Below are 16,904 nucleotides of genomic sequence, written 5' to 3'. Positions count from 1 at the left end.
CGAGTTTAGTTTGCTAAACTGACCTCGGAGAAGTACTCCGCCTTTGGGATAAGGAGCCTGAAGCCGTAGGCTGACCCGCTTGAAGTCTTGAGATCGGATGTGTCATGTTAAAGCACGCCAGAAGCACAATTTTTTCCAATTTTTGGATTGGCACCGAACACTTGATCTTGTTCGGATGTCAAGTTTTTACTGACGTTTTTTGGTTTTCCAAGCTTATGGCACTTTTAAACTATTTGTGTGTTTCCAACATAAGTCTCGCAGTGCAACTCCGGACACCTTTAGAGATTCGGTAAAGACATTCTCGGATATTGCTATATATGCATCGGTTTCAAATTGTGTCTTTGGTCAAATAGTTGGGTTGCCCAGCTCCTGTGCTTGCCTCCTACGTTCCGCTTTGTTCGGCTAGGTGTGCAAAGGGAGAACCACTGCGATTGTGCTTCCAGCTCGCATGGTTAAGCACCTCAGTGGAGAAAGCCGAAAACTGACTCTCACAATAAGCATAAATTGGTTAGTGATCCTATGACTATGTTAAATGACGGGTCGTTCATAACATTGGCCGAAGTGTTTATGACTTGACCTCGGCTGTCGCTGAACACTAACCAGGGGCTCGTAGCTAGCTTCCCCAGTTTAAAACTCCTATTACTAAGTGAAAGTTATAAAGCCCGCATATCTGATTGCCTCATTTTCGCTAACACAACCGCCTTCGGGCACCGAGACGTCGGCTAAGGGTTGTCTTGTTATTGCGGAGACACCCTGCGTAGTATCTACAAAGGGGTAGAAGCCGATGATGGGTCACTTTCAACTGATAAATGGTAGCAACGGAGTCAAAATAAACATATCATCGTCATTTGTATTTAATACACAAGGGCCGCCTTCCGTAATCATCGTTATAAAGCCATAAATATGCATCAATTTGACTTAAGATTTTTGCCAAGCTGGGTTGCCTGACTCCTGTGCTTACCCCTACGTTCCCGATTGTTCCGCTAGGCGGTAAAGGGAGCACCTCTGTGATTGTTACTACCGGGTCATCCGAGTTAGTACCTCAGACTGGGTGAAGCCGAAAGCTAGCGATCTTAAAGGATCACATTGGTCAGCAACGACGGAAGTGAAAATTTTGGTTCATTAATACCATAGAGTTCGGGAACTTTCCCCGAACTAAATCCTCAATATTTTCCTCCCACATTGATCGGAGGTGAGGTTTCATGATCATGATAAGCATGACGACCCAATGAAAGGAACCGATAGCGGGACTATTTTCCTTGGAAGATGTTTCTTACATTAAGTAATATAACATATCTCGCAGCGTACCTTTGTTTTTCAAACCGTATGACTAGATTGCCTTGTTTGTCGTAAATCTTTGCTCTCATGAAGGCTTTATAAAGAAGGACAAACACTCCTTGGCTGCTGGCCGAGGAGGTGGAAGCCGATAGTCGGTCAACAAAGTTTTGTACAATGCGAATCCAAGCATTAATGATGTAAAATACTTGGATACATAAGATCATAAATTGCGAGTAAAGTCAATTTATTGCAGCTCATCTTTTAAAGACCAAGCGAGCAACTTACATAAAGCTCTCCTAAATCCAAAATGGCATTGATTTCCTATCTATTAAGCCCCTTGGGGTCAACCTTGGCGAGCCCAGCTTTCGCTGGCTCTAGCTCCTTTAAGAGATCTTTATTCTCTTTTCGAGAAGTTTGTGTTAAACACAACAAAAAAATTCACACGGATATCGATCCTTAATTCGGCCACCCGTGCCCACATTAAGGCTCGGGGGCTACTGGGCTTCGCGCTCATTATTTATAAATATTAAAGGGGGACATCGATCCCCTAATCTGGTGTTGCCACCCGACCAGTGTCTCGGGGGCTACTGCGTTGCTGTTCAGTGCAGAAAATTCAAAGTGCTTAGTGTTCGGCTTGACCGAACTATGGGCAAACGCGTCTTCGGACAACAATAGGTACCATCTGGACCTATCTGGCGTCAAGTTAATATATTGCGGCAACTTCTCAAAACCCTCTCTCAAGGGCCCGTTCGCCGATCACTATTATCTCTAATATATTATACTGCGTTTCTATTCCTACGTATGTTGCCGAGCTAGGAGTTGATCCTCAGGCCGATTTCGCAAATCGACCTGAGTCTCAGGGGCTACCGGGATCAGCAGTTTTATGTTTTCCTTCAGGTGCACCTCGGGTTTAGACCAACACACACCTTAAGGGCTACGGGATATACATATACTGGCCATATATCTCAGTAGAGAGTAAATTGCACCAATCAAAAATATTCACAAAAATCAGCCCGCGGTCAGGGTGGTGCACCACCTCGGAAGCAGTCCGACATAAAAGCTTGGGCGCCAGTGGATGGCTCCATAGAGGGCATTTCCGGCATTAAGCTCGGCTGAATTCGTTCAATCTTTTAAAAGACCAAGGTAGTTTACGACACCTCGGACGCTGACCATCGTTGGAGCTCGGAAGTGGTCCGGCATAAAGCCCAGATTCGAATGGCTCGTTCCATAGAGAACTTTTCAGCGTTAAACTCGGATAACCTCCTTCAAAAAATTTCAAGCCAAGGTCATCTATGACACATCGGATATAGTCTGGCATTGGAGCTCGGATATAGTCCAGCATTGGTGCTCGGCTGCAAAAGATATCTCGAATGCAGTCCGACGTTGGAGCTCGGATGCAAGAGGACACCGTCGCACGGGAACAACTTCAAACCCGACGTGTGGCGTGAAAAATAATCCTAAGGCATTGATAAAGGCCGAGAACTTAAAGGGGCTCCTCAGATACCCGATGTGTAAACACTTCGGATTCACTTCGGCGATCCTCAAGATCGAAGACGAGAAGATTTGTTGAACCAGTTTTCAAGACCGACGACCGAAGATGAAGAACAGTTCGGAAGGATCGAGGAGCGTCCCCAACTTGAAGACCGGTTCAGGGGGCTACTGACGGTGTCGGACTAGGGGGTACTCACCACATCCTGTCCTGACCAGGTGGATCGGGCCGAGGACCCCCATGGCGTTTCACTCATGGGCCACTTCGGGCAGCCCATGCCGCATACAAGGAGTATTCCACAAGACTTGGTGATCAAGACAAGGACTCCTCTCCACCAACGTATTCGGCTAGGACTCTTGTTATCCTAAGCCTCTGGTGCATTATATAAGCCAAGGCCAGGCTAGTCGATAGATTATTATGACAATCATACAAGCTAGACTTCTAGGATTTAACCATTACGATCTCATGGTAGATCAACTCTTGTATTCATCAAGATCAATCAAGCAGGAAGTAGGGTATTACCTCCATAGAGAGGGCCTGAACCTGGGTAAATATCGTGTCCCCTGTCTCCTGTTACCATCGACCTTAGACGCACAGTTCGAGACCCCCTACCCCAGATCCGCCGGTTTTGACACCGACAACATCTCCCCATGTGCTCTCAGACATCCGTAGGTACTCGTCCCATGAATCAGCGGCCATACCATATGCAAGCATCCGGAGTGTAGCCGTGCTCTTCTTGTAACTAGAGAAGCCAATTGTTCCCACGACATCCTTTAGGATGAAGTAGTCATCGTAGGACCAGACACCATGGTACAAACGATCGAAGACAGTCTTGCGCATCCAAAAACTCTGACGAAAATGGTCAACAAATAGTGTATCGGGGGCAAAGTAGTCAACCATAAGTGTCAAATGCCCACACGCCCTATTGCGGTTGAGCACTCGATGACCCTTGATCAAACCCTTGAAATTGAGAACATGCTCCTTCGCACGCTCGGCATCTTCAAGGACTGCCTGCATCATCGCCATCTCATCGGAGTACTACTCAACATAATGCTCGTATATGTACTCCAAATCGGAATTCATTAAGGGACAATTGTTTTCAGCTCCGGCGATTCATCAAACAGTTGCCGGGCACGGTAGAGGATGGTACCTGGGGGCGGTTAGAAGACAGGGGGTTGAACGGAGACGGAGGAGAAGTGGCAAGAGCCCTGATGGAGCGCTAGAGGTGACGGAGACGCAGATTTCTGGCAAGGGTGTGGCATAGTGGCCGGGGTGGTGGAGTGACGGCGGCGCAAAAGAGAAAGAACGAAGGATAGAAAATGGGGAGGATGGAGTCGTGGGGTCCGGGAAGGGTTTTTGGTGGGCCTGGGGTGTCGGATTCCTATGTCTCGCGAGTCCGGACTCCCGCAAAGCTTCCCCACTTTTGTCTCCATTTTGCAGGAGAAACTGCGTCCGGACCGATGCAGACCCGCGTTGGATGGCTCCCGTGGTCCGGACGGATGTGGGCAGTTTGCGGGTCTACCTTGGAGATGCCCTTAGTCCCTATATATATGGATGGAGGAAGTAGTACTAATGTGTTTCGATATCAGGGCCCTGCGCAGTTACCGGATATCTTTTTTTAGGGCTATAGCTAAGCTTTATTGATTATAGTCCACATGAAGTGGTACACAAAAGGGATCATGGGAATGGATGAACCATAAATGTCACCCCTAATCAAGAGTGTTTGAAAACTTAACTAACTATCTCCATCAGTGTTTGATGCCCAACCTTCAAAAATAAACTTACAACTAACTATCATACCTTCCATTTTTCTAAGTTTTCCCCACCTATTTTCTTGTACAAATATTCATGGATTACTACAGCTCCATCTGCAACTCCACCGCACCATATACCACATGTAACTTCTCAATGTTGAAATATGTGTATTCTCACCCAGAGGTGATCATACAATATTTTGCTTTCCCTCGCGCGTAGGTGCTTAGGCCAACATTTTCCTCCCCTCCAAGCTCCATTGATTAGACCATAGATTCGCCACCCCCCTAACCTGCCGCTCCTATGGCTGGTGGCGGGTAGGAGAATCACGGTGCCTCGATTCTAGCTAGTAGTTTAGGTTAGGGTCTTTTGGTCCTCGGGGGAGCGGCGCTCGGACAGATGGTGGCGATTCATCTTCGAGCTGGTATTCAGAGCCTCGATCCTCCTCAAATTTGTGCATCGGGACAGAGTCGACAGAGATCTGGCGTAGATTCCTCGTTGTCTCCTTTGGGGGGAGGGGGTAAGGGAGAGAATAGGGTTTCTTGTTTGTACGTGCACAAAAGGCGGGATATGTTTCAGGCACTTTAGATCAATTCAAGAGTCCAACCACTACAACTGCGGTTCCAAGGTGGGGCGTTGATCTTAAGCAGCCCTAGGAAAAAGGCTCGAAGCTTGCGAGCTAAGCAAGTAGCTCGCGCCTTGGCTCGAATCCTCTCGAACTCAAATAATAACTAGTCGAGCCAACCTTTAGTTTAAGATCGTTTATAGACCGAGTTAAACGAGCCAATTTCACGAGTACTCATGTAACTCGTTAGACTCGGTACAAAAGATCAGCCACTCAACTCCCTGCGTCCTAGGCGCACAACACAAGGCTCAACCGGCCGAGAGACTCATACATCGCACGCGACTATTTCTCTCCTTCCATCCCCAGTGAAGTTATAGATGACCGATTCCCCTCTTGTCTTCTCTGTTTCTTTTACCTGTGAAACGCGATGGCGGCGGTACCGTGTGTATGCCGCAACCCCACCTCTTCGGCCAGCGGCCTGCGCTTCTGAGGTGCGTGCGTCGGACACTCCCCGGCAACACTGCTCATCTCCTCCTTATCTTCCTTTAGTTCCTCTACTACTGATCTATGCTTGCATTCTTCTGTCTGACTTGTTGATGTTACCGAAGCTCGTACATACTTACAATTGTTTATGAACATTGTACATGCTCAACATGTACATGTTACATTCCCAAGTAATCGTTTTTATCATATTTGTAAGATTTTTTGTTCGTATCTTTAACAAGCTTATAACAAGCTAAACGAGCCAGCTTGCGAGTTATACAAGTCGAGCCAATCTTGAATTTGACCTCGTTATAGTAACGAGTCGAGTCGAGCTACCTCGTTAACGAAACGAGCCGGCTCGACTCGGCTCAAATTCCAGCCCTAATCCTTAGGGACAAGGAATACTTTTTGACTGTTATCGACAATGTCATGCCGACTCCAAGCTGATTACGACATTTTTTCTTCAAATGGGGCCTAGTTTGCAAATATGCCTAAGCCGAGGTGCCATTATGCATTTTGTGCAACCCTCGCCGATGTGTGTCTGGTAAAGACACCGATGAGAGAGCGTTCTACAAGAGCTTCCTCCTCTCCATTATTGTCAGCTGCCACAGGCACCACCACCATGGAAAAGCTGCTCACCGTAGTGTGTGTTTCAAGCCTTCTTCTAGCCACTCTCGCGGACGATGCCTCCTCCAGATCTTCTCTTCAGCACCCCTCCCCGGACAGTCTACAAGGTCGTGTTCTAGGTCGCAGAGGCAGAGAGGAACCGGCACACCACCACCATTACCGGCGTGGAGGCGACCACGAGGAGCAGCATGAGGTCAGTTCATTTTGCCCCCACCAAGAAATTCAGAGACCCCAAAACAGAGTTTCCCGTGTAATTTGAGCAGAGACTCTGCAGCTGTTATTCAGCTGTGTGCCTGTCTCTGAACGAAGCACGCACCATTTTCTGCTCAGAAGAAATTTGTTTTGTTCAGAAGAAAATGTATGGCACCATCAGAGTTTTTTGACGACGAAGCACAAGTGCAGGTTGTGCCTATGGGAGTGGAGAGTGTTGAAGAGAGGAGGAAGGCGGGCTGGAGGAACGAGGACGAGGAGGCGGTTGCGACGGAAGGGCTGATCTCCAGCGCGGACTACAGCGGCGTGGCCATGCACGGCCACAGCTCCCCGCCGGCGCACAAAAAGCACCCCAGGCCATAGGCCTTCCGCCTCCGGATATTATTCAGCTCGTGTGTAATCTTGTCCGGTTCAGTTTCCAGTTCTTTGTGCCTTTAGCAAAGTAAGTAGGCCGGTTTCACGGAATTGGGGTATCGGGAGCTCCTCGCCGTCTCTGTAAAAGATGCCAAGTCCACGATTTTATATGGATCTTCGTTAAAAAGAAAAATCGAGATACATAGTTGTGCCTTTGTTGCTTGAGGCCGGGATGGGTGTGTACTCATTGTGCTTGTATCCCCTTGATGCTTCATTTCAAATTAATAAAATACACCCTTTATCGGAAAATTACTTGTGCCTTTGTTGATTCAGTAGCTGTTTGTTGGGGGTTGGCTCCGGGCGGCACTCGATGATCCGTGGGGTGCACCGTGCACCCAGCAGGTTCAACACCACCAAACGCAGAACGCACGGCACAGGCACTCCACATACATAGGGCAAAGCACGGTGAAGTGTGCACGGGTGGGAAACCTGGGAGCCATGGCAGCCAAAATCAGTAGGCGTTTCAGATAGCAGCTTCTTCACTACTTTTCTATCAAGTTCAGTATCTGCAGCAGGGCACGCTCGCTGTGCGCTCCGTGCGTTCAGGGAGCAGGCCAGCTGCACGACTTCGTCCGTGGGATGGCACAGGCATTGTGGAGTCAGCTGCAAGCTATGCAGCAGCACGGCACGATCTGTTTTACTGAATAAAAGGAAAAGAAGAACAGGAAAGCAGCAGAACTTTGTGCTACACGATTCCTTGTCTCATTTCTTCAGACTGTGCTCGAGCTGAGAGACAGAGAAAGAGAGGGCAGTCCGGCAACAGAGCGACCATCTGCAAACGGAGCGCCCTCCTCCACAGTGGTCATAGCGGCGTCTGGCAGCCTGGGGACACTGAGATCTACAAACGGCCCAAGTTTTCCTTTCGAGCAACAGGCAAGAGCTCTGTCTTTTCATTAAGAAGAAGATAAGCTAACTTGGTCAGAGCCCATTGATTTCTGTATTGATTCACGGATCAAGAGAGATCGTGGATATCAGACAACACTCAGAAAGAACTATCAAGATGGCCGAAAACCGATACGCCTGCGACAAGCGCACACGCCAGGCCCAAAGGCTGCGCACCAATTGAGCAGACAGGCCAAGTTGAAAGAACAAAAATCAATTGAGCAGACAGGCCCAAAGGCTGCGCACCAATTGAGCAGACACGCCGGGCCCAAAGGTTGCGCACCAAACGTAGTTCTCCGAATGGACTCAGGTACAGTGATTGTACAGACCCAACAATTGTACAGACCCAACAGATCAAATGGACTCAGTTCAAGCGAAAAAACATGCGGAGCGGTTCTACAAACCGTGAAGATTTTGTACAGACAGTGCCCCGACGAAACCACAGGATCAACAAGAATGGACGACGGACGAACGGTCTCGCCACCGCCGATTTATTTTCTTTTCCCCAGAAGAATTCGGCCTTTTCAGGTCCTTCATACCTTCAGCGCCAGCTTCTTGGCAGCGAGGGCCTCCGCCTCGAGGGTCGGCTCCCACAGGATCGTGGTCTCGGCCAGCAGCGCCGTCACGGTGTACGGGTCCATGTTCGACGCCGGGCGACGGTCCTCCAGGTATCCTGTTGGGCAACAAGGTATCGTTTACAGTTCAAAGATGCAGATTACCAAGCTACGGCACATAGGTGCCAGCAGACTACCAGTATAATATATGCAAGAGGTTTATTTGAATTTTATTTGGGTTGTCATAATTCCTTTTCTGCTCCGCAAGAATTAGGCTTGCCCAATGTACTTGAGTTTTATTTGGGACATCATAATTCTTTTTCTGCATTCCCAACCATTGCAATTAGTTTTGCAGAACAAGGGGGAGCAAATACCTTTGCCCTTTGCCTCGGTCTCTCGGCCCACACGAATAGAGCAGCCACGGTTCGCAACACCCTGATAAACAAAGTGTTTTGATTAGCACACCATGTAAATAAACAGGAAGGAAAACACAACTAATATAGAAAGAAAAGGTTTGCTCCACCCATACCCATGAGAAGTCTGAAATGCTAGCTGTCTCGTGTAGCCCTGTCAACCTCCGCTCGTTTCCTTCACCATATGCGGCTATGTGCAAGTCATGGCGAAGTGAAAGGTTCAGGATTGCCTTCTTGATCACGTCGAAACCTCCATCTTCGCGCATGCTCAGTGTACTACATTTGCAACAACAAGAAAAGATTGTTGTTTCTCACTCGCAAATTAAGGACAAGCTGTATCAACCAATTGAGAAAACTACTCCATAAGTTAGAAATGAAGTGTAGTAAATACATGTCTATTCTGAATAACAGTTGATAACAATTTAAAAAATAATCAACACTGCACATTCAGGCCCTGTTTGAAATACCTTAGTATTTGAAGGAACATTGTCTGTTAGTATCAGCATATGTTTTCTTCCCACAAAATCTCCATTGTATTTACTTCAATACAGCTATAATAGGTTTTCTGATGTTTATTTAATATATACAGGTTTCTCAAAAAAAATACACATGGCAAGATATAATTGTAGAAGTTATGCAGGATAAATAAATATTAACAGAAAAAAGTGGAACCTGTAATTTGTGTGGCAGCCAGCTCCATTCCAGTCACCCTACATAAGATCAATCTTCAGATTACCAAGTTCTAATATATAAATTGCTACAAACATCTTATAGGAATATACCTGGATTGGTTTTGGGTCAAGGGTGAGCACCACACCAGCTTGCTCCGTGATTCTCTGATTACGGTGAGTAGGATGATAATTAGAAGTGCTTACCAATGGGAAAATTGATAACAGCAAAAGGATGATCACTTGGTCAGTTATCGGATCTGATGTTTTAGTGAAAACTGGTTTTATGGTATTTAAGAAGGGAATTCTTCAGGGTGTCAGAATAAATCATAAACTCACAGCACATGCACCTACCGAGTCTACGATAATGTAACAAACCAGTCGACTTTTTAACCATATTCTCATAAATAAGAGCAAAAAAAACCAAAGTTCTATGATATCAGGCCATCACGGAACAATGGATAATTGTTCGAAGTACCTCGAGAATGTATCTTGAAGCCCATATGTGGTCTCCCGCATCAATACCAACGCTAGGTCCAACCTGGTACTCCCACTGCATGAATACAGGTTGTGAATTTTCACTTATTAAACAGTTCGATTTTCTTTTAAAAGAAGAGGTCAAAAACATCACACTGATTCACACATAACAAGAATAATACATGCACCCATATAAATACGGAGGCATACCTGACCAGGCATGACCTCCCCGTTTGTTCCACTGATTTCAATTCCCGCGTAAAGGCAGGCCTTGTAGTGAGCATCGGATATGTCACGGCCAAATGACTTGTCTGATCCTACGGCGCAGTAGTATGGACCCTGCAACATTTCAGCACAAATATTACTACTCGGTTGTGTTTAATGAAGTGTATATTTCAGTTAGCCTGAGATTAATTGTCATCTGGTAAATCAAGCCTCTTGATGCAGTACCTGGGGGCCAGGGTACCCTCCAACAGGCCAGCCAAGAGGCCAGTTCACATCCCTCTGCATCAGAGTGTACTCCTGTTCGATTCCAAACCTAGAAAAGCAAATGTTTCAACTTTGTGTGCAAACAATAGCAGGCTTTTATATAGGCAGAGGTTCTCAAATGCACTAGTTACCATGGCACTTGTGCAGTGACCTTGGGGTCACTGAAGATTTGTGCAGCCATGTGTCGCTTGTTAGTAGGGATGGGTTCCCCTTGTGGCGTGTAGGTGTCACAGATAACCTGAAAAAACCAAATCCCGTATTAACTAACATGCCAAAATACACATGTAACCAGTAAAAGTGACCACTACTATTAATCATTTATTCATGATTAGCATAAAGCACGTCCAGATGAAAGGTACCAGGATGTTGTTGCCTCCTCGGAATGGGTCCTTGAATATGGCCTGTGGGCTGAAAGCAGGACAGAAAAACATGAACAGAGTTAGCAAAAGCCAAAATCCAGAATACTCTGTATGTGCAAGGCTGAAGAACACATGGACAGCAATTTCCCCCTTACTATAGAATGACTTCACTGTCTTCTCCAGGAGCCTGCCCGGTGCTCGATCCGTCATAATTCCATTTGGGTAGCTCTGACGGGTCCTCCACTGGCTTCGAAATCGTCTGAAACAGTAGCATTGCATTTTCTTGTCAGCAGCAAAAATAGAAAGTAGAGCAAACAGTACTCCGCAGTGAACTGCTCATCCCCTAAAACTTCTGGAGAAAATGATGGCTGCTCATCCCTATAAGAACGCTACAGAGCGAGTACAAAGTATGTATGCAAGGAAACATCGATAACTGTGATGACCATCACGCTATCGAACGCGTACCCTTGATTTGCTTCTGAGGTCAATTCCAGATCCTCCAACCCTGCAGAATGCGAAGAGAGAAAGAAAAGAGAAAAGGTCAGTTTTGTTAACAGTAAAATGCTACTAGAAACATAATAGTGGTGCATGCCATGCCATGACAGGATCGACTCCTGGTTGCACCCCAAAAGTGGGGTGTCCAGTCCCCTGCATCTTATTCAAGTGCCGGAACTAAAAAGGCAAAAGCAGTGAGTGAGTCGTCACAAATCACCCACCAGGCCTTGAAAGCTTTTCCTAATATTAGCAGTGAGTATCGACTTTAAGGGTGCAAATCCGCACTGCACTGCTCCCTCCGTGCTAATCTAATCTAATCTAGTGTAATCCCGTGAAAGTGCCGTCTTGGCCTATCCCAAGGTGCTACTACCACAGTAGTACCACTGTGCTCTCATGGAAGTCAATCAATCAATCTATGGAAGCGAAGATTGATGCGCCTGACGAGAAAACAGCGGCGACATTTGCGGCGAAGGGCGCGTAGCAGTGCGCGCGTACCAGATGTACTCGGCGATGATCTTGTCGGTGAAGGGCGTGGTGTCCATGTCGAGCAGCTGCTGCATCCTCTGGATGACGCCGGTGGTCTCCGGGCCGAGGGCCAGCACCTTGAAGCCGGAGGTGGCGCGGGCGGTCCTCCTGACGCCCCACACCCTGCCCGCGGGCTGCCTCGCCGGGACGGCCGACCTGCCCCGCACGCCCACCTGGCACTGCATCGCCGGCACCACCGCCTGCGCCATCGCCGCTACTTACTTACTTACTCCGTCGCCGCCTTCCCCTTCAGCGCTAGCTGATCAACCAAACCAAAGCAGCGCCATTGCCGTCGATCAGCGAATGAACGCAACAGAGATTGAAGAAGCCGGGTGCTCCAAGAAGCATTGCATCGAGGAGTCCGCGGCACTCACCAGAGAGACGGACAAGGACGCGGACGAGACGAGGGAGGAGAGGATGGAGGGAAGGGGAGGCGACCTTGCGAGATCGCGCTGGAAATATTATTTATGGGAGCGGAGGCCGGTGGTACAAGTAATTTAGATTGCGGGGGAGATTCTAGTGGCCGCGGCGCGGGCAGTGGCATCTGGCTCTTGATTAGGCGATAGGGCTCTGGGTGGACGAGATTTGAGGCGCCCCTTGCAGCCGCACCGGAGGCAAACCGGGCCAGAAACCAAGCGCCGTCTGCCCAAAGAAGGCACACACATCTCGGATAGAGTTTACAATGTTCCTTCCCTCTGGCTCCGGATATGAAATGAAAGATGCGGCTGCCTCTCCTTGTCACGTCCGTCTCCCGCCCCAGCCCAAGCGACCTCTCCAACCAAACCCAGCCAGATGCATCAGAGCGGAGCAAGACCTGCACTGCACCGCAACGCAAGCAAACTATGTGCTGTGCGGCGTGCGTGTCTCATTGACCCCGGGGGCAATAATTGGGGGTGTAGCCATATAGGATGATGGATGGATGGATGGACTGTCATCCCTTCATCCCCTTTGTCAGGTGCAGCATGTCTTTGCGCCGGGTGGCCTGTCATGGGGGCACCCTAGCTTGGTCCACTTCCAGTCGGGCTGCCCGGTGCCGGGGACGGACGGACTAGCAGTGACACTGTGACAGCGCCCAGCAGCAGCGGTAGCACACATGGGCTGCCTGTACTTTTGGCCCTGCCTTCTTGTGCAAGTGCAACCACACTAGTAGCCTAGCAGGCGAGTTTATCCTACGTCGTAGAACGGCAAAAGTGGAAACCACAAACTACTCCAGGTTGCACGACCGAGTTAACAACCAGTGATGCAACGGTCACCGCCTTCGCAGTGTGTGTACAGGACAAACTGTTCGGCAAAAATGGGGGGGAACTCTGGAGCAGTCACCCTCCATGCTTCCCGTGCAACGCAAGCATGCCCTTGGTGTACCGCGTCCGACCCGCCCGATACAAAACGAGCAGCGCCTCGAACTCGCTGCAAGCGTCGTCGTACATGGCACGCCTACAGAACCTTGACTTGAAATCGGCGAAATCGGCTGAGGCTCGCTCACGATCGGAGCTGAACATGTCAAGAAGCTCTTCCAAGGGCCCCAGGACGTCGCAGAAGTCGATCCTGCTGCTGCGACCGTGCTGCTGCTGCTGCTGTGGGAGATGCCGGAGCCAGCACATCCACTGGAACGGCTCATCGTTCCTCTCCTTGACCGCGAGCTCAACCGACCTCAGCGCATCCTCAAAGCCGCAGTTCCTGTCGATGTTGTCGAGTATCTCGTCGAAGATTGACCTATGGCTGCTTCGGACAGATTTACTGGATGATGGGAGCTTTGCCGCAACCATGCACGTCTTCCTGAGTGTAGGATCCTTGTCCGAGAGCAACCTGATGGCCACATGCAGCAGGAGAGCAAACAATGGAGCTTGTTCTTCCATCCTGGACTCGACAGATCCAGAGCTCCCCACAAGTTTCTGCTCCTCCAACCAGCAGTGAAGAGCAATGTGTGTGAACCCTTCCCACCTGTAACAAAGGTAGAGAAATGGTCAGAAACAGAACCTCTAGACATGCAAGCCAGGAATGCCTTCTATATTTTAGACAGGAAGAATACTCACTCAAAGGGTAGCTCGACCTCGATGGCAAGGGTCAAATGGAGCGAGTAATTGGCGGATGCATTGACTTCAGATTCACCTTCGTCAATGTCAGTGCAAGCCTCGTGCACATGGCCTCTAGGAACATACATTATGTCTCCTTCACGTAAAACTTCCACCCTTCCACCACGATCATCCACCAAGCCATCTAAAGAGTGAAAAGGTTCATATAATCTAGGCAGAATTGACTTTGTATTGGGCCAAATCTTCCATTTCTTGCGTCCAAGTAGTTGCCAAACAAGCACACAGTGGTCATCATAGTGCCGGGCCAGACCTTGAGATCTTGGGGGTGAGAAGTATATGTTGGCCCCTACAGAAGGCTGACCAAATAGATCAGCTAGAGCAGAAGCTATAGCAGCAACCTTTTCAGACCGGAACTCCATGCCACGCAAGGCGATTGAGAAACCATTCCTGATTGCGCCCTTACATTTTTCAACAAATGCAGTTGCATCTGGGAAGACCGTTCCATCATCAAAGAAATGCTCCTCTATCCCAGATCCTGTTGAGGTCTGATCTGGTGTTCTCACGACTCTTACATCTTGCCTATACTTCACAGCAGCACCCAAGGAATCATGAACCTCATCGAGAAAGGAATTTATGTTGAGTTCATCCGAAGCAATAGCAGGGCAAGAAACAAGGTCCTGTATGAATGACTCAATGATAGCATCAGGTGTTCTAAGATCAAAAGCGTTATGCAATGCAGTGAACACAGCATCCCCCTCCAGACCACTTTGTTTCTTCCTGTACAAATAAGGTGAGTTTTCCCAGTACATCAGGGCAAACTTTTCAAAGTCAGATTCCGTTTGTCCAAAAAAGCTTTTTCTGACTTCATCAGGTTCCAGGTGGGCTGGATAAGCAAGATCCATCGAAAGCCTAAAAATAGCTTCAGATATCTCATATGGTCTGCTTTGAAGTTGATCCTTCCCGTTGCTGCAGTCAGCTGATGACTGTAAGAGTCTAACTTTGCTCCATACTTCATACAACAAATGCATAACTTTTCTAACTAGCTCCTGTTGAAGATTGTGTAACTTGTCGACTTTACAGGAGTTCACCATGAGCACCACTGTGTCAATGATCAAGTTCAAACATTTACTTGGCTCTGAAACCCTTGCTTGGCACCCGGTGCTCCCGCCACCGACAGCCCCAGAAATAGATTCTACCTGAGAAAATAGGTACCTAAAGGAAATCAATTCCACTGACTGGAGATATTCAGGAAGTACAAGCAAAATAGCATCTCTTTCACCATTAAAACAGACTGCAATGCTAGGCTTCTAGATATAGTCAGAAAATGCAGAGTTAGATTATCATATGACAATAATTGCTGGCTGCATGGTTTTATGCCAAATCACTGCAGTCGCTTAATGTACAGATAGCTTAAGTAGTGAAGATGAAGGTTGGTTTTCACCCTTCTGGAGTTTATTCGCACTTCCACATATTCAAAATCTTCAGTGGGAAAACAGGGTAATGCATGAACACAACGAAAATTCAAGGATATACTACAATTTAAATCACTTTTCACTGGATCTCTGGAAGACGATTCATAGCAATCAGACAAACTAGAAGCTATGTTATGCTTTAACCTAGAACAGCAGGTTGGGTGCTCACAATAGCCTCGGCAGAACAGGTGAGCCCGAGAGGTGCTCCCTGCCAATTGAAGACGCCGAGAGGTCCATCACGGCATTGCAGGCAGCCTCGGCCACTCGCTGGCTGCCACTCCCCAATGCCCGCGCCAAGCCACTGGCGATCCCGCCGTCGGATGCCAGCGCCTCGCCGGCCTCCATGGACTGCAGCGCCGCCGCGCCCATCACCTCGCAGCTCAGCGCGGCCACGGAATGCGAGCTGCATCACAAATCGGAAAACAAATTAACTGAGCAGGCTAAGACCGAGAGTGCATTGCTGCGAGAACAGAAAAAAAAAGGAGAGGGCTCCCCTTTCGGTACCTGGAGGTGAGGAGGAGCGGTAGGAGCGCGACCAGGGGTCCGGGGAGAGGGGATAGCGGCGGCGGCGGCGGCGAGCGGGGGAGAAGGCGGCGCAGGAGGCGCGCGGCGGTGGCGGCGGAGGAGGCGCGTTGGTTCGGCCCGGTGGCTGGCGCGACGGCCGCGAGGAGGATGGGGAAGACGTCGCGGTCGAACGAGGCGGCCGCCTCGCCGCCGCTTCTCTTCCTCCTCTTCTTCTTCCTCGCCCCGTCGGGATTCCCCATTCCCGGCGTCTCGCGACGGCTCGTGGCGGAGGCTGCGCGGCGACGGGGATTGCGGAAACGTGAAGCGTTATGCCGTGTTGCCTCTTGGTTGGCGGATACTGTGCTGCCTCGTGAGATTACGCTTTCTTCGAGAGCTGGCTGGTTTCAAGGGTAGCGCCAACGCAGTTGGACCTAAATTCATGGGAAATTACTGATGTTTTACGGACTCCTTCCTAACTACTCCCTTCATTCCATAATATAAGAGTGTTTTTGAAATATACTAATGTAAAAAACACTCTTATATTACGGGACGGGGCTAGTAATTCTCTCTCCCTCTGGATTTCATGGGGTGGGCCTTTCCTTCACCTATTTCCAATCCTAAAGCTAGCTACATGCCAGCCATCCCGTTAATTTCATTGGGAGATCCTCGCATTACTCCTTTTTCAAACATGTCTTCCTTAAACCGAACCAGGCTGGTGAAGTTGGGCATGATGGGAAAGGCGAAACAATACGAGGGCTAGTTCAGAATTGAATTACTTCCTCCGTTCCTAAATATAAGTCTTTGTAGATATTTCACCATGAACTACATACGAAGCAAAATAAGTGAATCTAGACTTTAAAATGCATCTGCATATATCTACATGTGGTCCATAGTGATCTCTACAAAGACTTATATTTAGGAACAGAGGGAGTAATAATAGTTTAAAGAAGGCACGGAAGCCGGTGAAAAACAATCGATGCATTCAAACTTCAAACCGTACGGGCCGTATTAGACAAATCAACACTATGCTTGCGCAGCGCGTGGAGCAGTTAACAAGCTCAGCCTTTGCGATCATGCCATTTAATTAAGGTTATCCGGCATGTTTTCTATAGTTTATCCTCCAAAGCAGCAGAAAGAAGAGCCCCATCACCATCATTCAGCAGGACACCTACCACACGCGACACCGTGGGCGCCAAGAACACTTACCATTGGCTC

At 48.5% G+C, this 16,904-nt stretch overlaps 3 protein-coding genes across 3 annotated transcripts; 1 reads left to right on the top strand and 2 right to left on the bottom strand.

Moving 5' to 3' along the window:
• The first annotated feature begins 6,108 nt into the window (after positions 1–6,108).
• LOC125540065 (uncharacterized) lies at positions 6,109–7,067 on the top strand. The gene is made up of 2 exons (XM_048703641.2): positions 6,109–6,387; positions 6,597–7,067. Exons 1-2 carry the CDS (start codon positions 6,124–6,126, stop codon positions 6,765–6,767), a joined length of 435 nt encoding a protein of 144 aa, XP_048559598.2. The 5' UTR covers positions 6,109–6,123; the 3' UTR covers positions 6,768–7,067.
• An 831-nt stretch (positions 7,068–7,898) lies between these two features.
• LOC125540064 (glutamine synthetase leaf isozyme, chloroplastic) lies at positions 7,899–12,324 on the bottom strand. The gene is made up of 14 exons (XM_048703640.2): positions 12,055–12,324; positions 11,651–11,939; positions 11,126–11,165; positions 10,816–10,919; positions 10,661–10,709; positions 10,433–10,539; positions 10,263–10,350; positions 10,023–10,151; positions 9,814–9,888; positions 9,450–9,503; positions 9,340–9,377; positions 8,784–8,943; positions 8,629–8,689; positions 7,899–8,373 (listed from the first exon to the last, which is right to left on the bottom strand). The coding sequence occupies exons 2-14, from the start codon at positions 11,887–11,889 to the stop codon at positions 8,234–8,236; spliced, it is 1,284 nt and encodes a 427-aa protein (XP_048559597.1). The 5' UTR covers positions 11,890–11,939; positions 12,055–12,324; the 3' UTR covers positions 7,899–8,233.
• A 547-nt stretch (positions 12,325–12,871) lies between these two features.
• On the bottom strand, positions 12,872–16,049 carry LOC125540063 (uncharacterized). Its single transcript, XM_048703639.2, has 4 exons — positions 15,690–16,049; positions 15,355–15,588; positions 13,714–14,925; positions 12,872–13,621 (listed from the first exon to the last, which is right to left on the bottom strand). Exons 1-4 carry the CDS (start codon positions 15,947–15,949, stop codon positions 12,997–12,999), a joined length of 2,331 nt encoding a protein of 776 aa, XP_048559596.2. The 5' UTR covers positions 15,950–16,049; the 3' UTR covers positions 12,872–12,996.
• Positions 16,050–16,904: the final 855 nt, after the last annotated feature.

The sequence above is a fragment of the Triticum urartu genome, chromosome 2A (genome assembly GCF_056163025.1).
Source record: "Triticum urartu cultivar PI428250 chromosome 2A, HENAU_Tu73, whole genome shotgun sequence".
Lineage (NCBI taxonomy): Eukaryota > Viridiplantae > Streptophyta > Magnoliopsida > Poales > Poaceae > Triticum > Triticum urartu.
Note: the sequence above shows the minus strand (reverse complement) of the source record. Positions and strands in the feature narration are given on the sequence as shown.

Bases quoted from the DNA above. Each gene is read 5' to 3' on its own strand.
- LOC125540065 (XM_048703641.2), top strand. From the start codon at position 6,124: ATGAGAGAGCGTTCTACAAGAGCTTCCTCCTCTCCATTATTGTCAGCT. The intron at 6,388-6,596 runs GTCAGTTCATTT...GCACAAGTGCAG, and splicing joins ACCACGAGGAGCAGCATGAG to GTTGTGCCTATGGGAGTGGA.
- LOC125540064 (XM_048703640.2), bottom strand. From the start codon at position 11,889: ATGGCGCAGGCGGTGGTGCCGGCGATGCAGTGCCAGGTGGGCGTGCGG. The intron at 10,152-10,262 runs GTACTGCATCAA...GAAATGTTGCAG, and splicing joins GAGGGTACCCTGGCCCCCAG to GGTCCATACTACTGCGCCGT. The intron at 9,889-10,022 runs GTATGCCTCCGT...GTATTCATGCAG, and splicing joins GGGAGGTCATGCCTGGTCAG to TGGGAGTACCAGGTTGGACC.
- LOC125540063 (XM_048703639.2), bottom strand. From the start codon at position 15,949: ATGGGGAATCCCGACGGGGCGAGGAAGAAGAAGAGGAGGAAGAGAAGC. The intron at 14,926-15,354 runs GTGAGCACCCAA...GATTTCCTTTAG, and splicing joins CCTGTTCTGCCGAGGCTATT to GTACCTATTTTCTCAGGTAG. The intron at 13,622-13,713 runs GTGAGTATTCTT...CCTTTGTTACAG, and splicing joins GAGGTCGAGCTACCCTTTGA to GTGGGAAGGGTTCACACACA.